General features: G+C 34.4%; 1 protein-coding gene across 3 annotated transcripts in view; it reads right to left on the bottom strand.

Moving 5' to 3' along the window:
* The window catches only part of Tex16 (testis expressed gene 16), a 373047-nt gene that overhangs the window by 281870 nt on the left and 66426 nt on the right, over positions 1-24751 (bottom strand). For all 3 annotated transcript variants that reach the window (NM_001417287.1, NM_001417288.1, NM_001417289.1), the window contains 3 exon segments: positions 6126-6213; positions 10259-10458; positions 23044-23082. In NM_001417287.1, coding sequence (NP_001404216.1) covers positions 6126-6213; positions 10259-10458; positions 23044-23082 — 327 coding nt within the window.

The following is a 24751-nucleotide window of genomic DNA, read 5'->3' as shown; positions in this document are numbered from 1 at the left end:
GAGCTGACCACTGTCTCCCTACTTAATCAATATAGTACTCAAAGCCCTAGCCAGAGTAATCAGACAATGAAAGTAGATCAAAGGGATACAAGTTGGAAAGGAAGAAGTCAAAATATCACTATTTGGAGATGATATGATAGTATACTTAAGTGACCCCAAAAGTTCCACCAGAGATCTACTAAGCCTGATAAACAACTTTAGAAAACTGGCTGAGTATAAAATTAATTCAAACAAATCAGTAGCCTTCCTCTACTCAAAGAATGAATAGGCTGAGAAATAAATTATGGAAATGAAACGCTTCACAATAGTCCTAAATAATATTAAATACCTTGGTGTGACTTAAACCAAGCAAGTGAAAGGTCTGTATGACAAGAACTTCATGTCTATGAAGAAAGAAATTGAAGATCTGAGAAGATGGAAAGAACTCTCATGCTCATGGATTGACAGGATTAATATAATAAAAATGGCCATTTTGCCAAAAGCAATCTACAGATTCAATGTAATCCCCATCAAAATTCCAACTCAATTCTTCATACAGTTAGAAAGAACAATTTGCAAATTCATTTTGAATAACAAAAAACCCATGATAGCAAAACTATCCTCAACAATAAAAGAAGTTCTGAGGGAATCACCATCTCTGACCTCAAGTAGTATTATGGAGCAATAGTGATAAGAACTGTATGGTATTGGCACAGAGACAGGCAGGTAGATCAGTGGAATATAATTGAAGACCCAGAAATGAACCCATACACCAATGGTCCCTTGATCATTGATAAAGGAGCTAAAACCATCCAATGGAATAAAAAGATAGCATTTTCAATAGATGGTGCTGGTTCAACTGGAGGTCAGCATGTAGAGGAATGCAAATCAATCCATTCTGAATGGTCTGTACGTAGCTTAAGCCCAAGTGGATCAAGGACCTCCACATCAAACCAGATACACTCTAATAGGAGAAAAAGTGAAGAAGAGTCTTGATCACATGGGCACTGGGGAAAATTTCCTGAACAAAATGACAATGGCTTATGCTCCAAGATCAAGAATCTACAAATGGGACCTCATAAAACTGCAAATCTTCTGTAAGGCAAAGGACACTATCATTCGGACAAAACAGAAACCAACAAATATGAAAAGATATTGACCAATCCTACATCTGATAGAGGGCTAATAACCAAAATATAGAAAGAACTGGAGAAATTTGACTCCAGAGAGCCAAATAATCCATTAAAAATGGGGTAGGTACAGAGCTAAACAAAGAATTCTCGAAGCGCAAGGCCCTGGGTTCGGTCCCCAGCTCCGAAAAAAGAACCAAAAAAAAAAAAAAAAAAGAATTCTCAGCTGAGGAATATCGAATGGCTGAGAAGTACCTAAAGAAATGCTCAACATCCTTAGTCATCAGGGAAATGCAAATAAAATAACACTGAGATTCCACCTCACACCAGTCACAATGGCTAAGATCAAAAAACTCAGGTGACAACAGATGCTGACAAGGATGTAGAGAAAGAGGAACACTCTTCCATTGTTGGTGGGATTGCAGACCGGTACAACCATTCTGGAAATCAGTCTGGAGGTTCCTCAGAAAATTGGACATTGCACTACCTGAGGATCCAGCTATACCTCTCTTGGGCATATATCCAAAAGATGCTCTGACATATAACAAAGACTCATGCTCCACTATGGTCTTAGCAGGCTTATTTATAATAGCCAGAAGCTGGAAAGAACCCAGATGCCCTTCAAAAGAGGAATGGATACAGAAAATGTGATACATCTAAACAATGGAGTACTACTCAGCTATCAAAAACAATGACTCCATGAAATTCATAGGCAAATGGACTGAACAGAAAATACCATCCAGGGTGATGTAACCCAATTACAGAAAAACGCACATATGCACTCACTGATAAATGTATATTAGCCTCAAAATTCGAATCACTCAAGATACAATCCACAGACCACATGAAGCTCAAGAAGGATGACCTAAGTGCAGATGTTTCACTCTTTCTTAAAAGGGGGAATAAAAATATTCATAGGAGGGAATATGTTTGCAGAGTTTAGAGCAGCAACTGAAGGAATGGCCAGTCAGAGCCTGCCCCACATGTGCCATATATATATGGCACACACACACACACACACACACACACACACACACAGTCACCAGGACTAGATAAGATTGATGAAGCTAACAAGGGCATGCTGACAGGAACCAGATATAGATGTCTCCTGAGAGACACAGCCAGAGCATATCAAATACAGAGGTGAATGCTAGCAGCAAACCATTGAACTGAGAACAGGACCCCCACTGGAGGAATTAGGGAAACGATTGAAAGAGCTAAAGGGGCTTGCAACACTATAAGAACAACAATGTCAACCAACCAGAGCTCCCAGGGACTAAACTACTACCCAAAAACTATACATGGACTGACCCATGGTTCCAACTACCTATGTAGCAGAGGAAAGCCTTGTTAGGAACCAATGGAAAGAGAAGCCCTTGGTCCTGTCAAGGTTGGACCCCTCCAGTGTAGGGGACTATAGGGGGGGATGTAAGTGGGGGTGGATGGTGAGTGGAACACCCTTATAAAAGAATGGGAGTGGGAGGGGATAGGGCCTTATGTACAGGAAACTGGCAAAGGGAATAACATTCCAAATGTAAATAAAGAAATATCCAATAAAAAATGAGGAAAAGTAAAAAGTAAAGAAACAAAAAGATGGAAAATTTAAATATAAAAAAGAAGTGCAATAATTTTGACATAAATATATTCAAAAGGAGGTATTGTTTTCTTTTTCCCATATAGTATGTTCCTAGTACCAGCTAACAGTGAAGAAACTTGGCCTCTGGTTGGCCAATATCACTTTACAGCTAGATCTGCTTTGCAAATTAAAAAAGAAAAAAGAAAGGAAATGAGAAAAACTCTCTATGTCTAGATTTTCTTCTTAAAAGACAGCCTAAACACCTTGAAAGCTACTAACTAGATTGCCATGCATAAAGTTTCTTCCTGCGGACACATTTGCCTTAACACATCCTTGACATTAACTCAAATTCTGTGGGAAATGAAACTAAGTATGATTGAATCTTATCAAAGGTCTATTAAATAATTTTGAAATTTAAAAAGTCAGCTGGTGGATCTTGAAACTAAGAGATCCTCCTCTAATTACTTTTTAAATAATTGTCCTCTCCATTTTCATTGTTTATCTCAAAAAACTTCATTTTAATTAGTTGATTTCCTTTTATTTTCTATTTTATCTTTATTTAAGACGGGCTATTGTATATGAAAAGTTCTGGAGATAAATTGAGGCTCATATTGATGCTATCTTCCTTTGGAGAGATACTTCTGGTTTTATTCATTGACACAGAGGCGGATCAGGTTAATATAATGAATGATAACACGAATTAAAGCTGACCTTTGATTTTGGTACCAGCTAGTTCTTTTATGATTTAGCTAGCATGTAGACCATTACTGCTCCCATCTAAAAAATTAGGTAACCAATAAAATCCATTTTTCACTTAGTTATATAAGACTAAATAAAACCTTAGTCAAACCAGAGGTTCTCAACAATTTCTTCTTTGCCTCATTTACTTGGCCTTTTATTTGGAGTGGAAAATCTCATAAGATAAAAGGAGCATCAAATATGGGGTCTATCCCTCTTAGTTTTCCTTATCTATGACATTTCAGACTATAAACTATACTCTGCTTTAATACAGTTCTAACACACAAGGATTTTTCTCTAGAAGTTATAGTTTTCCTTGTTGGGTTCCATTCCTAGCAACTGCATCATGTAAGCACACAACCACCTACAACCCTAGCTCCAACTGGATCTGACATCTCTGGCCTCTGAGTACTGGGGTCTGTGTGTATATATGTATGTATGTATATATGTATGTATGTATGTATGTATGTATATATGTATGTATGTATGTATGTATGTGTGTGTATAAATGTATATATGACTAAAAATAAATATTGTTAATAAAGAAAAATTAGTTGTCCCTTAGTGATATACTTAATGATCTTTTCTTTACTCTCATCTGAAGAAGAAACTTCATCTTTACAAAACAAAAAGTTTATAAGAAGCATGAGGAATGGATGTGAGTTTTATTTGTACCATAGAAAAGAATTTGCCAAACATTAATTATAATGCATATATGAGCTACAATTATTGAAAATTCTCTTGTGTAACAAACCTTTTAACTTACTTCTAAGAAACAAATAAAATACATATGGGAAACATACCAGTGTTAATGAGGCTTTCTAGCATGTTCAGCTCCACCTCCCCCCAATAACACACACAAGGGATCGCACCAAGTTATTAAACTTGGCTTTAAACTCCTGAGCTCAAGTGTTCCTCTTGTCTTAGTCTGACAAATAACTAGATCCATAAGAACAGATCACCATATGCTTCACTCCTTCTTTAAAAGGGGAACAAGAATACCCTTGGCAGGGAATAGAGAGGCAAAGATTAAAACAGACAGAAGGAACACCCATTCAGAACCTGCCCCACATGTGGCCCATACATATACAGCCACCAAACTAGACAAGATGGATAAAGCGTGCTGGCTGATAGGAATCGGATGTAGATCTCTCCTGAGAGACACAGCCAGAATACAGCAAATACAGAGGCAAATGCCAGCAGCAAACCACTGAACTGAAAATGGGACCCCTTTTTGAAGGAATCAGAGAAAGGACTGAAAGAGCTTGAAGGGGCTGGAGACCCCATATGTAAAACAATGCCAAGCAACCAGAGCTTCCAGGGACTAAGCCACTACCTAAAGACTATACATGGACTGACCCTGGACTCTGACCTCATAGGTAGCATTGAATATTCTAGTAAGATCACCAGTGTTAGGGGAAGCCCTGGGTCCTGCTAAGACTGAACCCCCAGTGAATGTGACTGTTGGGGGGAGGGTGGCAATGGGGGAAGGATGGGAGGGGAACACCCATAAAGAAGGGGAGGGGAAGGGGTTAGGGGGATGTTGGCCCGGAAACCGGGAAAGGGAATAACACTCGAAATGTAAATAAGAAATACTCAAGTCAATAAAAAAAAAAGAGGAAAAAGAATAGATCACCATGTTGACATCACAGCCAAACATTAATATAACACAGAATATGTATGAGCATTATACTAACAGTCTTAATATAAACTGACATCCAATACAACTTGGCCTTGGGAGGTTTAAAATCTAGTTAATATATCAGAGAAACTTTGTAATTGGCACATTTTACTTAAATATCTCATTGTTTTATTAAACCTTGAATGAAATAATTCTGTCTTAGTTGTTTCTATTTTTTGAATCCTAGATTTTTTACATGTAAGGTTTAAATTATTATGAAATTAAAATAACCTAACAAACCATAGTATACCAATTCATTGTCCATCTTCCACAAATTAATTTTAAATTAATTCATTCACCTTTGCTTCCTTTTCATCTATACTAAATACTGGCCCCAATGTACATGTTTTAGTGGTTAATGTAACGAAAAGAGAAGTTGACTTGTTTGATGGACTCCTGGAGAGATGGATGGATGAATGAAAGTGTTTAAATTATTATAAAAAGGATAAAGGTTGAGTTGGTTATCTTTTAATATTTCATTTCTCTTAATTTATTATACAAATGATCAATTACGTAAAAAATAAAAGGAGGAAAGGATTAAATATAAACTAACTATATTATCCATAAGTAGATGAACCTTGAATACAAAATGAGTGAATTCCATATTCATTTTTGGACAAAAATGAAGAATTACTTAATATAATGTAAGAGATGATAGCTAAATACATATTGTGTGAAGAGATATACTTTTTGACTGAATGATACTTAATACTAGATTATCAAGTTTCTATGATTCTTAGTAGAGAAAAGTAACCTTTTGAAGTATTCATGTAAGCTCAGTTATTATTTTGAACAATCCAGAAATGAGGATAAATGCTGATACAATGGAAAAGGAATTTGAGGTGACAACTCAATGTGATTACCAAATATTCTATCTATAACAAAATATAGGCCTTTATCTCATGAGGAGTAGTTTTTTAAAAAAGGACAGTTTTTCCAGGTGTTAGTGAAGTAATGCTAGTTTGGTAAGTAAATACACAGGAATATGAATGGAGAACAGCACAACAAAACTATGTCTTACCTGTTCAGAGAAATATTTCAGTAATGTGATATGGTTAATGAGATGATTTTTCAGACTGGAAAATTCTGACATGCAATCAAATGGTGGCCTGCCAGGGAAGGGTGATAAAGAGATTCCATCAATCTGAGTTTCTTTGAATACAGTGTCTTTATTCCTCGGGAAATTGAAAGTTACAATTTAAAATATAGCAAGTTTAGATAAAAGGTGCAAATAGCTAAATTCTAGGAATATCACAATATTATATGAAGCATGTAAGAAATTTAAGTAGATACTAATAAATGTGATATTTCTATGACACCAAAAGGGGAAAAGATGATACAAATACAGTTTGTTATAGTTATTCCTGTGTTCAAATTATTAAAATAAATGTTAAAGGCTGAGTAGGTTGTCTTTTAATATTTCATTTCTCTTAACTTACTTATTATACAAATGACTGTTAATATAATAAAAAGTGAAAGGAGAAAAGGGTGAAGAAAAAATAACTTTATTATCTAGAAGTAGCTGAACCTTAAAAATAAAAATGACTGCAATTTGGTATTCATTTTTAACATAAATGAAAAAAGAATTTAAGTTAATTAAGATATCATAACTTAATGAAAAGTTTGGGTCTTCTTATTTATATCTAATATAGCTTTTAACCTTCTGCTATTGGTACGCCTCCATAAGATGAGCAAAAGGAAAAAGAAAAAAATACTGTTTAGGGGATGGTGGGAATTATCCTCTACTTTATCTGAATAATAGGCATAATAAGTTGTGGTATAATTCATTGGTAGATTGGTTTCCTTTGAAATGTAAGTCTTTGTATTCAAAAGTTCTTCAACAAATATCTTTCAACATAGACAATAATTTTAGGTTGTCTCTGAAGTACAAAACATGAAGCACTGTAGTGATGAATTTATTTGTCTTCTAGCTAGGGACTTAGTATTATTTTTATAAATCAACAAGAAAAAGGAATTTATAATCTCCTCTAAATTTTGAGATTAAAATGACTGGTGTTTGAACACATGACATTTGTGAGACCTACTTCTAAAGACTAACATGAGCAGAGACTCAAATTATCTCTTTACTTAAAAGCTGTAGTAAAGTTTATTTAAAATCCTTAACTACAGCTATAATTGAGCGTATAAACTTATGTGATAAATGTGTTTTGTGAGGATCTATAGGGTCATGCACTATAACTCTCTTCAGGATACGATAAATATGGTCAAAATTCTTGAACCATTTCATCTATTTTTAGAGCCAAAACGTTTGAACAAGTGGAAACAACTCTGTAATTCTTTTGCACATCTTAATCTTCACCATAAACATGGTAAATTTATATTTACTTAAAAGTAGAATGTAGGGTAGTTGTACTTAGATAAGTGGACCTCAATTAGTATTTTTCCTCAAGATGAACTTTTATAATTTTTCGGACATCAAGTCAGTGAAACTACTAACATTTTAAATGTCAAATAGAAACATAATGACGTAAGTGTCACCAAAATCAGAATTTCCAATTAATATCATAATGAAAATAGCTTTTAAAAGCTGAAAACTTAAAATAATCTTTAAAATGTATCTTGTTACTAATAATGTATCATTAAAATGATGCACTCACTATCTTATAAGATTATGATACTTGTGGCATCAACATTTCATACACTGTAGGTCATTTGAGATTATTCAAATAATTTATTATTAAATAAATTCACATTTCACAAATAATCGATAAGGAATTATTTATAGGAAGAAGTCAGAGAACCAGATTTTATTCTTTGGTTCATAATCATGTCATAATTTTAAACTCCTGAATTGACTTTAGTTGTCATAAAAGTGCTGTCTCTATTATCAAAATGATTAATGAGTTGTAAATCCTTGTTAAAGTTGAAATAATTATCAGATCTAATTCACTGAACTGATTTTAAGAGGCTGAGCCAGGTCAAAAGTAGCATGGATCACATTTTTAAAACATAATAATGAAATTACTTTCTAATTACATAATTCATGTTTTGTTTTAGAATCATAGAAAGGAACAATTTATAATAAATCACAGTAATTATTTCAATCAGGATTTAATAATTACATTCCTCTAGCTGACAATCTGACCGTATATTTTGCAAGCAAATACTATTCAATTGGCTTAAGACCTTTTGTTTGTTTGGCTTTTTTTTGTTTGTTTTATAAAGCCAATGTAGGCCTAGGAGGCCTGGAATCTGATATATGAGGTGAGCCTCTGTTTCCCCAGTGCTGGAATTAAAGGCATGCATCACCATGGATGGACCAAGCCCTAATTATTCGTTAGAAAATGTTATCTTCTAAAAAGTCAGACAAGGACTGGAGAGATGGCTCAGTGGTTAAGAGCATTGACTGCTCTTCCAGAGGTCCTGAGTTCAATTCCCAGCAACCACAGGGTGGCTCACAACCATTTGTAATGGGATCTGGTGCCCTGTTCTGCTGTGTCTGAAGATGACTACAGTGTACTCATATACATAAAATAAATTTTAAAAAAAGTCAGACAAGGTCTTGATAAAAACTCTAAAGCATATTTACTTTGTGAGAAAACCTGATATTTTATAATTTAAGACAAAGAAGCTTTAAAATACTTAGATTAACACAGCTTTAAAATACAAATGTTTTATAAAATACTCAGATTAACACATATCCCTGTGATCTTTGAGATTTTCATTTATAGAAATTTTGATATACAAATATTATATTTTGGAATATTTAGTCTTGGGTTTAGGAAAATATATAATTGTTCAACATGAATATCTCCTATTTCATCATTACTAGTCATTAAGACGGAGTCTTAGAATCTGCCATGGTATAAAACCTTTAATATTTTCAGATAGAATAGAGAGAGCACTAAAATGACTTCCTACATTTTGAAAATGTTGCTTTAATATTACTTATTCCACTGTTGAAAGTAAATAAGCCCTTAAAATGGGAAATTCACTGAAAGAAGTGTCTTTATACTGATTCTATAATATGAACACTGTGGTGATACTATTTTGACAAAATGGGCAAATTGAATGTAGTGAATTATCAAAGGTTTATTAAGCAGATTATATGCATTTGGGATATCTTTTGTGATTACTCCATATTATAGCTATCTTTGCTTTATGGTTAATGAAATTTTCTAAAATTTTCTCTTTAAATTCAGCTTATGGCAGAATGTATCTTTTATGTATGCTTCTGGCATTTGCTTTCAGCTGTTTCATAAATAGTTGCTCATAATAAACTCAAATGTAAAAAGAGAAAAGAAACTGCTGAATTTGTCAAATTTCCCATTACGTTATTTAAAATTTCTTTGAATTACTATGAAGATTTTGTCTTTATTCCTTTTTTGTCTTTATTCCTTATTTATGTGAATAAGTTTGTTTTTCAATCAAATATTAGTTACAAAAGAGAAATAATTAAGCAAAAGAGCATACAATATGAATTGTAGAAAAGTAGAAAAGTTCTTCCTGGTTTAGCTCTTTGTTAATCAAAACACAGGACCCTTTTCTCTCTCTCTTTTTTTCTCTTATCTGAAACAATATAATACTTAGTGGAAGCAAATGACTAGGAATCTGTGAGATGAACTTTCTGTAAATAAAACAGATAATTGATTATAGTTGTTATATAGAAACCTACATACTAATATTTTAACTACATTACTACCTAAACAAAATTAGAAATCATCAGTATTATTTGATGAGCCATTTCTTATTAACACAGGATTTTAGAAGAAATAGGACTAACTCATGTTAACTAAAAGTTCAGTTTAATTAATACACAAAGAAGGACTACTTTGCTTCAAAAAGGCCAGATATTATCCTTTACAATTTTGATTTAGTGTCTAAGAGGCTGCTTTTTTTGAAAGTGTGAGTGTAATTTTATCTACAAAGAGAACTCAATGAGAATCCTCCTTAAAAAATACTACTATTGTTGAACAAGTTGTAAAAGTCAGATGGTAAAATACTGATTTAAAGGGAACCATGCACCTATTTTGTAGGTCCTACAGAGATAATCATGGTATCAATAAAATGTCTTTAAACATCTTTGAAAGGAAACATGGAAATAGTATCCATTCCACACCTAAGATTTCTGAGGAGAATGAAGGGGAAATACAACTTGTCTTATGGCTTTAAATATCATGTATTAGAAATTACCTTTCCAGAATGTTTAATATCGTGTTGACAATATTAACCAGTTCAAGGGTAGCTGTAAGAATGCTATGAGGTGGCTGTTCAATAGTGCCATGTAGACTACGTGCCAATCTTCTTTCCGAAATTGTGACAAGAACACGATCAATAGCATGCTCAAGTTGTTCACTTTCTTTTCCAAATCTGGTAGGCATCTTTTTGATATTCTGAAATTAAAGTGGGAATTTGGGCACAAGAAATGAAGCAGTACTTTTCTAGCATATCATAAAAATGTAATAGGTCCAATATCAATATCATTTAGCCAAAATAATATATGAAGGATGCAAAATTACCATCAAGCACCTTTCATTCTTTAGACATTTTCTAATAATAGACATATAATTAATGGCAGATATCACTAAAAGAGAGTGAATGTAATAATGTTCAGCCATTGGAATGCTGATGTAGTTTTAGAATGTGGCAAAAATTATTTATATATAATTAATGCTTCCTAATTCTCCTATGAAGTAGTACATCCAATTCATTTTTGATAATATATAATCTCATAAGGGGATAAGGCATACAACAATATGTTATACTTTATATTGATTTGGTACAGATTCAATATACAAAAAAAGGCATATTTAATTTCTATTTATGTTAAAGCATTAGTAATTATGTGTAGACTATTATGAGAATTGATAATTTAAACATACACAGACTAAAAGATTCCATATTTGGTTTTGGTACTTTTATGCATCACATAAATGTGATTTGAGTTAGTATCAATACACCTGTTATCCATCACATTTTTATACAGAGCATCATCAAGCAGCTATCAGAAACAATCACAGAGTTAAAATAATGGCTCCATGTGCCTTCCACTTTAGAAAACAACTCAATTTCTACAGATAACATCTAAGTAATAAAAAATACTTTACTAAATATGCTGACAGGATCCATTTAAAGTCTGGGGATCAGGGATCTTTTATTATTTAAGAAACAAGTTTATGAGGGGTTTAGTACTGGGTTCAATATCGATTACATGCAATTCATATTTTCAGGACTGCCAAGAAACCAAATAATTGGGTACAAATCTCTTTGGTTGTTGCTTTGACAAACATACCATGTATCATGTGACACATACAAATTTTCACTTTAGCAATCCAATTTAATATGTATCCCCTTTAAAATTCCTTTTATACATCAAGCAGTATTTATCTCATACAAATGAGTTTCCTTTACATGAGCAGATTAAAATTTGCAGGCAAATGGATGAAACTAGAAAATATCATCCTGAATGAGGCAACCGAAACCCAAAAGGACATGCAGGATACGTACTCATTGATAAGTAGATATTAGCCATAAAACACAGAATACCCATGTTACACACCACAGACCAAACAAAAAATTAAACAAGGAAGGCCCAAGCAAGGATATTTAATCACACTTAGAAGGGGGTAACAAAATAGTCATAGGAGGCAGAGGGAGGAAGGGAAGTAGGTGTGAGAGGGGAAAGCAAGGGGAGTGGAGGGGCAGGTGTTGGGAGATACAGGAGAGAGACCCAGAAGGCAAGGAGAATGAATGGAAATCTATAAAATCCCAGCGTGGAGGGTGGGAGGAATCTTTAGGAAGTCCCAGATACCTGGGATGCGGGAGGCTCCCAGGATACAATGAGGACGACCTTATCCCAGATGCTTAACAGTTGGAACATGGAACCTGAAGAGGCCACCTCTTGTAGCCAAGCAGGAACCCCAGGGGAAGGATGGGGACACCAACCGACTCACAACACATTTGACCCAAAATTTGTCTTCTCCAAAAGAATCAAAGGGACAAAGATGGAGCAGAGACTGAAGGGAACGGTCAACCAATAACCAGCTGAGCTTAAAGTCATCCCATGGGTAAGCACCAATCCCTGACACAATTAGTGGTACTCTTTTGTGCTTGCAGACAGGAGCCTGCTATGGCTGTCCTCTGAGAGGCTCTATCCAGCAGCTGACTGAAACAGATGCAGATACCCACAGCCAAACGTTGAACAGAGGTCAGGGACTCAGTATGAAAGAACTAGGGGAAGGACTGAAGGGCCTGAAGAGGACAGGACCCACAGGAAGACTAACAGAGTCAAATAACCTAGACCCTTGGTAGTCTCAGAAAATAAGCCACCAACCAAAGAACACTTTTTCAACTATGTTCACTGCACCTTTATTTATAATATCCAGAAACTGGGAACAACCTAGATGTCAATGGAGTATTACTCAGCTGCTATAAACGATATCAAAAAATTCAAAGGCAAATGGGAAAACTTAGGAAAGATCATTCTGATTGAGGTAACCCAGAACTAGAAAGGCAAATATGGTTATGTGTGGACACTATCATTTAAATAAATGATAATCATGCTAGAATCCACACACACACACACAGAGGCTAATTAACAAGGAAGCCTCAATGAGGGACATGTGGAATTCCCTGGGAAGGGGAAACAGTAGATTTTATGGGCAGACTGGAGCCAGGTGGGTATGGGAAGAGGAAGGATCGTGTGGTGGTATGGGAGAAAAAGAGGGAGATAATACTGGTAGAAAATGAATTGAGGAGCAAGTGGGAGACAGTGTAGAAAAATAGTAGAGTGGAAACTCCCTGGAACCCATAGAGTGGACCTAGCAAAGTCTCCTAGTACTGGAGAATATAGATTCTGAACTGGATATACTCTATAACCAGCAAGGTTCCTAGCAGTGAGATTGGGCCATCAACCTAGCACAAATTTTGCAACCTACAATCTCTTCTGCCTGCAACATATGCTGGGATAATAATGTTGCAGAACTTATGGGAGTGGTCAACCAATGACTGCTCTAACTCTATTCTAACTCCACAAGAGGGATCCCATAGCCTATGCCTCACATTGCCTGGATTAAAAAAAAAAAACCAGAAACAGGATATCCCAGAAACTCTGGATAGAATCAAAATCAACTGAATAAAATCAATGAAATGATTCCTAATGAGATTCTGATATACTCTTACTTTGGTACCTAGCCCAATTGTCATCAGCAGCTGATTTGAGCAGATGCAGAGACACACATCTTAAACCACTGGAACCCTATATGAGAGGGAAAGGATGAACTCTATGTAGGAGCCAGAGAGTTCAAGGACACCACAAAAACATGGCCTACAGAATCAACCAAGCAGGACTCTCATAAGGGCTCACAGGAACTGAAATGATGAACACAGACCCTGTATGACAGGGTCTGAGCTAGGTCCTCTACACAGACATGCTGTTTGACGTTCTGGGTGATGTGGGACACCCAGTTTGCCGGGGGAGGCTGTCAATGACTGTTGCCTATGCTTGGGACCCTTTTCCTCCTACTGGTTTTCCTCACACTGCCTTGATGTGAGGATTTGTGCCTATTTGTACTGTAACTTGTTAGTCCATGTTTGATTGATATGCCTGGGAGGCCTGTTTTGTTTTGTTTTGTTTTTTTCTGAAGGGAAATGGAAGAGAAATGGATCTGAGGGAGAGTGGATTTCAGAGGAGGGATTGGAAGGAGTACAGTGAAAGGAAACTGACGATGAAATATATAAAAGAAGAATAAAAAAATTGTGTGTGTGTATGTGTGTCTGTGTGGAAAAAAGTCTTGACAAAGCATTATGAGATAATGAGCCAAAGAACCTCTAAAAATGAAGGCTCCTATTCTAGAAACTGCTTTAAATTTATTTGAACTATTAGGCAATGAGGCCGATAGAGACCCCCAAACAACCCCATCTATTTCCAAGCCTCTTTACAAACTGATGGTAATAATGCACTATTGTAGAAGACCACATCTGCAAAATTTATTGAACTAGTATTCAAGGAACTAGAAGGTACAGTGCACACACTACAAAAGGAAAAAGAAAAAAAAACACTAACCTGGTTATAAACACTTTGATCTACAAAGGTTAACTGCCTGCAAGATATGATAGTACAAAAGAAGCAAAAATTTTGTGGGACTAACCAACCAGTAGCTGATCTGATTGGGTTTAAAGTGCCCTCCAAGATGGTAGGCATAACTGACACTTATTAGGTGGCCAAGAATCTAAGACTAGACAGGCCAGGAATCTAGGAGAATACCAAATAATTCTGCTCTGCTTAAGTTAATATAGAAAGAAAATTATTATTATTAACAACAAAAAAAGAATAATAATCATATAAAGCAATCAAATAACAAGACTTGATACATAATTGCCAATAATCTCTCTTCATGGTAATGGTTTTAATTTTCCAATTTAAAAAGTAGACTAACAATTAGGAAATATGGATTAAGGAAGGTGGTTAAACATAATCAAAATAAATTTTATTAAATTCCCCAAGAATTAATGAAAATGTTACTAAAAACATTTGATGACAAATACTGGGAAAAACATAGAGAAACAAGAACCATTACTGTTGGTGGAATTGTAAACTTGTGCGGCCACTAGGAAATCAATGTGGAGAGCTCAAACAAGCTAAAAGGAGATCTATCATGATGTAAACCAGCTATACTACTCTGGCATATACCTAAAGAACTTAATATCCTATACCTAGCCATATTCATCCCCACTCCATTCATAGTAGATAGGAAATGGAAACAACCTAAATGTTTTTCAGATGATGAATAGATAATGAAAATGTGGTAAAATACACAATGGAATGCTATCTGAGTGTAAGGAAAAATGAAGTCAGGTAATTTTCAGGTAAGTGGATGGAACTAGAACATAGAAGACTAAGTTGATCCAGATCAAGAAAACCAAAGTCCACATGTTCACTTCTATTTGTAGAGCCTAGCTCTCAATCTTTATATTTGAGTATATAACCTGAAGCAATTGAAAAAGACCAGAAAGTAAAAAGGTAATTATTATAGTAAAGTAGAAAATAATAAACTCTATAGAGGGATATAGTAAGATACAGTGCTACTGAAAGGGGAACTGGAAAAAACTAGGCAGGGACTTTAACTGGGGAGAGAGAGTTATACGAAGGAGAAAAGAGATAATAAGTAACAGTCAAGATGCCTATAAACACATAAGGAGACATTATTTTATATGCTTATAAAAACATGAAATATATGTGTGCATATATATACACATATACATCTGTTTGAAATTATTTTACTTTTAAAAATAATAGATGATCTAAAAAAAAACTATGCCACATGAGATGATAATACTGCCCCCAAGAGCCATATACTATATAACAGGCATCAGAAAACTCTTTCCAGGGATGTTCAAGAGACTCTCAAAGCAATATAGGCTACTGACATTGCCCTTGGTTGCCTCTAGAACATGAAGATGCGACCCAACTGCTGAAGATACCACACACTTAGGAAACAACACTTGAATGAATCTAGTTTTAAATAGCCTGAAATCCTCCTCTCTGAGGACTAGCTCTCATAGTACCAGAAGCTGATATGCAAGCTGCCAGAGGAGACCATTTAGCACAGCTCAATATATATGTAAAACCTATAAACTACACTAGCTCAGCACGGTATCTCCAATGCTATAAAGGTGGCATTCATGATTAACTAAGGGCAGTTGAACTGGACTTAAGTTCACTAGGGAATTCATGTCTGGTGCTATAAATCTAACCAACTATTTATCCATGGCTAGAGAAGTCATAGACCCTAGAGGAGACACTGCTGCAATTTTCATAAACTGATAAAACTTCTAATTGTACCTACATACCTATTGTTCTCACCCTTCATCAATGAAGTGTCTTTTTCCAGTAGGCTGGGGCTACTACAGATATCCACAAAATGAAAAGAATAAGTGACCATGGAATGCTAATAGAATTAAGGGTACGGATCAGCTGACATTAAAATGTAAAGATTATATTCTATTGTGTAAGTGGCTCCAGGCCAAATAGCACAGACCTTTAAACACACTACTAGAAGGCAAAAACCAAATAGTTCAAAGAACTTTCAAAAAACTGAAAAAGTCTTAAAAGAGACTCAAAAATAGGAGAAACAAGCTATTGCTGCCTTTGAAGATAAAGGAAGGAAGCTATGAAGCAAATAATGTGCAGAGCATTCAGCATCTGGGAATGGTTTTCACTGACAACCAACAAGGAAAAAGTACTCTAATCCCTGTAAGCGCAAGGAACTTGATTCTCCCACAATCTGAATAAACAAAGCAATAATTATCTCAAAGCACTTTGAGATTATCCTACTAAGAGTCATACTAAATGTCTGCATTACAGGGCTCTAAGTAATAAATTAATATTGTTGTAAGCCCCGAGCTTGTTATTAAACTATAAAAATAATATACTTGGAGATAACTGTTTCAGAGTTACTACTGAGTTAGATTGTTTGCCATCATATCCATATACCAATCCCCTCTGTCCTACACTCTACTTTTCTTCATTTGTTAATTTGCTTGATATTCCTAACTTCCATAATATTACAAGAAATACAAGTTTCCCAGGGAGAAATGCTAACCAATGTCACAAATAACCAACATTAAACATACAATCCAACACTGGCAGCATAACTGTTACAACTGCCTTTCTCTACTGATGACTTATGTATGATTTATCATTTAATACCTTAATATATTTAGTAACTCCCAGTACTGGTTACAGATTCTTATTTAATCAATGAAACTAATAACTTCCTAGAAAATTCTAAAGTAGACTTTTATAGGCTAGCTAGAGGCAAATTTTGAAATTGTAGGTTCTACAAACAATTTCTTAAATTATTAAAAATAAACTCAGGGTCTACGAAGATAGTTCAGTCAGCACAATACTTTTCTTGAAAACACAAGGATTTGAATTTGAGCCTCAGAATACACATAAAAATAAAATAAAATAAAATAAAATAAAATAAAATAAAATAAAATAAAATAAAATAAAATATGGGTGAGTGACATGATCTTTAAATCCAAGATCTGGGGAGGCAGAGACAGATGGATCTTTGGGGCATAAACTACAGCTTGTGAGAGACATTGTCCCAAACAAAATGGGGATGGCACTTGAGGAATGACACCTGAGGTTATTCTCTGGCATCCTTATGCATACACACATATGTGCCACCCATCTGTGTAAACATGAACATACACACACACACACACACACACACACACACACAAACACAAACACAAACACATATACGTGCACATACACAAAATAAATGTAATTAGATCATACAAAAATAAAGGTATTAATATTATCAAAACCTATCGATTCTTTGTTGTTTTTAAGCTATTTTGTTGTTTTAAGATAATCTCCACAAGAGAGGAGGGGATGTTAATGCACTCATAAAACCTTCAACCCAAAATTTGTCTTGCCTACAAGATGTCCAGGGATAAAGATGGAGCAGAGATTGTGGGAACAACCAACCAATGATTGCCCCAACTTGAAACCCATTCTATGAGAGAGCCAAACAGATGACACTTTTAGTGATACTCTGCTGTACTTGCAAAACAGGAACCTAGCATATCTGTCTCCTAACAGTCTTCATCGATCAGTGAATGGAAGCAGATGCAGAGACCCACAGCTGTGCATCAGGCAGAACCCTGGTAATCTTGTGGAAGAGTTGGGGATAGAAGTGAGCAAGTTGGAGGGGTCAAGGACACCACAAGAAGACCCACAAAGTCAACTACTTGGGACCATTGGGGCTCACAGAGACTTGTTAACTAGCCAGGAACCATACAGGGTGTGGACCTAGGCCCCTGACACACCAGCAGAAAATGTACAGCTTGGTATTCATGTGGGTCCTCTAACAAGCAGAACTAGACTGTCTTGATCTCTGTTCCTTACTATTGGATCCCCTTCCCATCTACTTGGACTGCCTAGATGAACCTCATTTAAAGAGGATGTGTCTAGACCTGGTGGGATTAGATGTTCCCAGTTGGAGTGGCACCCAAGGGAGAGAAGAAGAGGAGAGGGCAATGAGGAGATGGGATGGGGTGGGGAGAGGGATGGAGGCTGTGAGATGGATGTAAAGTGAATTTTTTAAAAAGACAGAAGACAGATTAAAAAACAAACATAAAAACAACAAAAAGGTATTTTCATCTATTATACTAATATGATGGTATATTATTCTACATTCATTCCCAAGTTGATCAAGGAGGTAGCTTTAATTCACACATAAAAGTATTTATATAGAATTAAGAAGTGTGACAAATTGAATTGTTATTATTTTGTTAGTTATTTAGATTTATGAAAATGATCGATATTAATGATATATATAATTTCAAAATGTAACATTTCTATTATGAATAGCAAAAAGTGAATCATTATTCTGAATTTAAAAACAATTTTTGATTAAAAATTTGATTGACATTATTAGTGATCAAGTAAATTTTCATCTCACCTATTTATGACTTCACTTTTTTGCTCATTAATTAGATCAAAAGCTCACTAAAATTCATGATATTACAGTCACTCATTATTAAGTATAGCTGGCTTCATTTGGACAAAATCAATGAAAATATTTCCACAGCATTGGTTGGGTATAAAAATTTACTGTAAATAATACTGTATATTTCACTATTATTTGTAAATTTTATGTTATACTTCCTTAGTAATAGTAGCATGTATATTTACCAGTTGTCTACACATGTATGCATTCGTGTGCGTGTGCATGCACACACACACACACACACATACACACACACACACACACACACACACACACACACACACTGTGCATGCTATTTCCAGGTGTGTAATTCTTACACCACAACCAATACAACACTGATTTATATATTAACTCTTGATTTATTTTTTAATAAATGTATGTATGTGTGTGTGTTGTGCAGTGGTATATGTATATGCATGAGCACTCACCTATGTAGATGACAGAAGTTGATGTCACTTCATTTTCTTTTTTGAGCCAAGGACTCTTAAATCACCTTGAAGCTCAACAATTTGACTATACTGACTGGCTGGCGAGTGAATTTCTAAGCCATCCTCCCAGTCTTTCACTCAGGTTTTATAATTCATATCATGCAATAAAAATAAACAAAATAAGGGACTGGAGAGATGGCTTAGTGGTTAAGAGCACTGACAGCTCTTCCAGAGGTCCTGAGTTCAAATCCCAGCACCCACATGGTGGCTCACAACCATCTGTAATGAGATCTGATGCCCTCTTCTGGAGTGTCTGAAGACAGCAACAGTGTACTTATATATAATAAATAAATAAATCTTAAAAAAATAAACAAAATATTTCTGCCATATAAAAACTGTTTGTATTTGTCACAAAATTAACAAGACTGCTTAAATTTCTTTTCTATAAGTGTGAAAATAGCCAAAACATGAAAGAAAAATGATATACATAATGATTTATAGATATGACCAACAATCATTTTTCTTTTGACTAAAGACTAAAGAATTGAAAAGTTAGAAAACTATATTAAAACTTAAAAATAGACTTCTCCACAACTTCAATTCTTGGAGCTACAAAGCATTACCCATATCCACAAAGATTCCCCAACTAATCTTCCCTTGCATATGTATAGCTAAGGGTATAATGTTACACAATGTGCCAAACATACGTGGCTTTTAACCTCTGCTTTTTTGCTCATGTTTTATTTTTTTTTAATTTGGATGGTCCATCTCACAAATTACTTTTTGACGGGTCTTATTCACATATTATTCTACAAAATAGATTTAATTTAATAACATCTTCTCTAGGGATGTTTTTTTAATTTTATTTGACTGTTTTACTTGATTTTCTATCTCAAAAATAAATAGGTATAAATATACAGATATACAAAGATAAAAATATAGATATATATGTATGTGTATGTTGTGTACATATTTTCACTGCTCCAGGGAAACATTTTTTATAAGAGAGCAGCATATCATAAGGAATCTCCAAACAAAATTTTAAGCCTGAAATTATGAGTGTGTGGTGATGTAGGTTTCATTTATATAATAGTATTTTACAGTAATAAAGCTATAGACAAATATAAACTATTAATAGTTTGCTTTTATTTTTGCCATTGTAGGTTTTACTATGGTTTGCTTCATTTCATCTTGATTCACACAATCTGATGCTCTTAGCAAACAATAGAGGATTTCATTGTCTGAAGTGAAGTAAAATGAATGCACAAAAAAAATAAATAAGGAGCTAGCATTAAGGATAGGCACTAAACCCAGGAGGGTTCTTTAATCATCAGTTGGGCAGTCTGAGAGTTATCTGCTAGGATTCTGAGGAAAAGACTGGCATGAGAAGGTTAAAAGCAAGAAGAGAGTATGCTAGATCAATGGATCTCATTTTGTGAGTCACACCTTTCATAGTGGTCGCATATCAGATATCCTGCAGATCAGATATTTACATTACAATTCATAACAGTAGCAAAGTAACAGTTATAAAGTAGAAATTAAAATAATTTTATAGTTGTGGTAATAACCTCAATGTAAGAAACTGTTTTAAAGTGTTGCAGCACCTGAAAAGTTTTGAACCACTGCTGTAGATTATGTAGGGTAAATACCTTTATGTAACACTAACAAAAATGATAATTAAGGAGTAGGAGTAGGAAGAAAGGAAGGTAAAATGTGAAAGGAAGTAAAGGTGGACAGAGAGAAATAGCAAATATAGCAAACATTTATTTAGTACCATGAGAAAAAACAATCCTAATGTTAATGATTTCATATCAGGCACTATCATCTACATTTGCAGATAAAGCTACATAAACTCTGAGACACAATTGTGTACAAGGTCACAGAACAGTAACTGTCATCTGGAATTTAAACACCTGTAGCTTAAGTCCAGGACATACATTCTGAAACTCCGTGCTGAATAATTTAGAGTCATAATGTATTTGATATTGCCACATACTAAACTAATTTCACGTCCCTAATAGCATCCCTATATTAAAATTAGATAATGAACAAAATAATAAGATAATTTCAAATAAAATGTGTGTACAACGTATTCTGGCAAAATTTCACTTGATGTTCCTAATATGTCATTTAGTTTTTTCCACGAGAAACTACCATAGACATTTAAGAGTAAGCAGTAATAGCAGGTTAAAGGTGACAACATCCATAGAAGGTGTCAATCTCCCAGACATGTGACATTAAGACAAAGTGATCAAGCATGAAACTCTTCTTAAGATAGGCTATATGAAGATACTGGCCTTATTAACATTTTCTAATTGAACACTTACATATCTAAAATACATGGGTGACCTGGAAATACATTTTTAACCCAAAAACTTTGAATTACTGCATCTTATAAGTATTCTATACTAAGTTGATTGTCTTTAAATATTATTGCAATCTTCAAGGCTCATATAATTGCTTTGGTTATTCATATTTAATGATTTTTTCTATTAAGTACAGTAGTAGAAATGGATTAAGCAACAACCTTTTGATGTGATATATTCATGTTTATCAATCCCTCTATTTTTACTTGATATACATAGATGTGTGTCTGTGCTCACACGTGCGCACATGTGCATATGTGATGTGTGCACACACACACACACACATGTATTTAATATAAGATCATTTTAATGATAAAAGTTAACCAGTAAACATACAGTGCATACCAAAAATAGAGCCAAATTTTCCATGGCAAAAAAAGGGCAAAATAGTATATGTTGTCCAGAAAACACTTAAACAATTTTGCATGCTATAATACCATAACACATTCCATGCTGCCTCCTCCCTCCCCCTTCACACAAACACACACACACATGCATGAACGAGTGGAAGCCCAAGCATGCCAGCATGTATGTATGCACACATATTACACAGACAGGTAGAATGTCTGTTCAGTACAGAAAAGAATCATTGAAATAATATTGCATGCTATAATTACATAACTCTGTCTCTCTGTGTCTCTATCTATGTCTCTCTCTGTGTGTCTCTCTGTGTCTCTCTCTGTGTCTCTGTCTCTCTGTGTCTCTCTCTCTAGGTCTCTCTCTCTCTCTCACACACACACACACACACACACACACACACACACACACACACACACTTCCTTCCTCTCTGCCTTCCTTCTAAGCTGAGCAAACACTTACTTCTACTTGGGACAATTTAACTAGTCTTAAACCTGAAGAATTAGCAATAGCATGGCCATGAATACTTCCGTGGTAGGAATCCTTTCTGATAAAATAAATATTTGAAAAACACATTCACAAATGTACAATAAAATTAAAGGTCCACAGCATTTGAGATTAAGAAAAACCCTAGAAAGACATTCCTTAAAATAAGTTGCATTTAGTAAATGCTTATCACTTGGGGAGAATAGTCAGCATTTTGGCACTGCTCACTTTAAGTAGAAGCCTTTGCTGAAGTTTTTGTGCCTCAGATGTTAATGAAACCCCCTCCTTCTCTCTCCCCCTCTCTTTCTTCCTCCCTCCCTCTCTTATGCATACACATATAAATATGCATCACACACACACACACACACACACACACACACACACACACCAGAAAGGGGGGGGAGAGGGAGGGATGGAGGAAGGGAGGAACTACTTAATCAGTACAGAAAAGAAGAAAGAGCACTATACTAAACTGCCACAACATACAAAATCCCAGGATTAAAATAGATGAGGTGCTAGAAGTTTTAGAGAGACAGGATTAACTAGTATTCATGCAACATGAACCACTTAGTCATCCAGATGTTTCCCTTATGGATATCTGACATACTGAAAAGATCCAATTTGACTCACATTTTTCCACATTATAAGCAGCTGTTAATAGTAAAGATCCTGAAACATCTTATTAGCTATATTTTAACCATGAAATTACAAAGCAAATTATATCCATATCATTATAATTAATCCTTTACATTGTAAAAAATATTCTGCTTCACATAATAGACTTGCTTTTATAGTTGTCACCACTGCTTTCTTACCTGGTCTTCTCTGTGCATAGCTTGCTCTTCAATTTTACCCTAAAGGTGTGGGGAGGGGAGAAACAAGACAACTTATTAGGAAAGCAAACAGAAGAATAAAAAATATAATTTTAAAAGATGTTAACAATAAAAATAGCATGAAATGTGGCAATCTATTTCAGTTCTATTTCCATTATACATATATATTAATATTTTAGTACATGTAATCAGTGAAAACTGAGTCTATGCTCATATTCAATCAGCATTTTAAATATTAAAAATTTTATACTCAGAAAGAAAAGTTAAAATATTCTTAATTGACAAAATTTCCAGTCCCAGATTTTGACCTCTCTTTTGTTTAAGAGTTTACCACTCCTGCTCCTGAAATGCCATATCTATGTTTTAGTTCCCATTTCCATAGCTAGAGATAAAATTCACCTGAGTCTGGAGACTTGAACCTTTGATAATCTTATTTCTAAGAAAAGAAAACCATTATGATTGTGTTTCAGATCCAAATATAAGAAAAACTATTTGCAAGTAACAGGGAGCTTTGGGAGACTGACCATGTCATCTTATAGTTAGCAAGTAGTACTGAAAGAAGGGAATAGTAGGCATAGTCAAGCACATGTCTTGCTATTAATAGAATGACATTTCCAGCAGCTGTCCAAATAGTTCAAGTCCCCCATCACAACTGTAACTTACCTCAGAGTCTATAAAATTAACCAGCCATCAATTCTGGAATTTAAATAGCTATGAATCAATTTGGAAAAGTTTCTACTTTACAGGCGGTATAAGTAATAAATTACCTAGTAAGATAATAATATATTTTCTTTGCTTTCAATACAATCTTTTACTTGGAGCCAGATTTTTATTCAAATACTTAGTCATGTATTCAGAACTTAGTTTTGGCTATCACACATCTTTGGTCTTTAAATTAGAATTTAATTTCTATTAATAGAACTAGAAAAGTTAGATTTAGATTAAAGGCCAAAATAAAGGGTGATTCCAACGTTATATAATGCTTTCAGAATTTTTTCTCAAACAATGTTAAAGACAAGAATAGGAAAATTAAGGGTCATCACGAAGATAAAAAGGTACTAAGACACAATAATAATATGGAAATAAATAAACCAAGTACGTAAAATGTATATGTGAAAATGTTACATTGAAATTGATCATTTTGTGTAACTATCATATACAATTTTTAAGAAGGAAGGAAGGAAGGAACAAAATGAAATTAAGTTGCTTTGGGAGAGAAGGCTTAAGTACTCAGAAGCAAACATTAAATATTTGAATAAAAAATTCAAATATTTCAATATAATGACAAAGAATAAAAAGATTAATATGCAAAATGAGTAATGTTTTACAACACGACATTAGTCATTACAGTAGTATCGAAGCACACACAGTAACACTATGTATGCTAAGTAATTTTATCAAATTGATTTTCATCTGTAGTTACTTCTTCCTACTACACCTAAAGATGTTTCACTCATTATAATGTTTGCATCTCAAAATTATTCATTCATTAAAATATTGCTATGGGATACTCAGTAACTAAATAACATTAGGCTATATTTTCTATGAAATATTTTTGGAGCAATTGAAATCTAACTCCACTGTGCTTGGAAATTAAAAATATCAAATGGCATTTCAATGAAAACTGCATATGACAGGAAAGGTTCAGAAGTTAGATGTGGAAAATACTTTTAACTGGGTTATTAGAAAA

This window comes from Rattus norvegicus, chromosome X (genome assembly GCF_021556685.1).
Source record: "Rattus norvegicus strain SHRSP/BbbUtx chromosome X, alternate assembly SHRSP_T2T, whole genome shotgun sequence".
NCBI lineage: Eukaryota > Metazoa > Chordata > Mammalia > Rodentia > Muridae > Rattus > Rattus norvegicus.
This window is presented reverse-complemented; position numbering and strand designations above follow the sequence as displayed.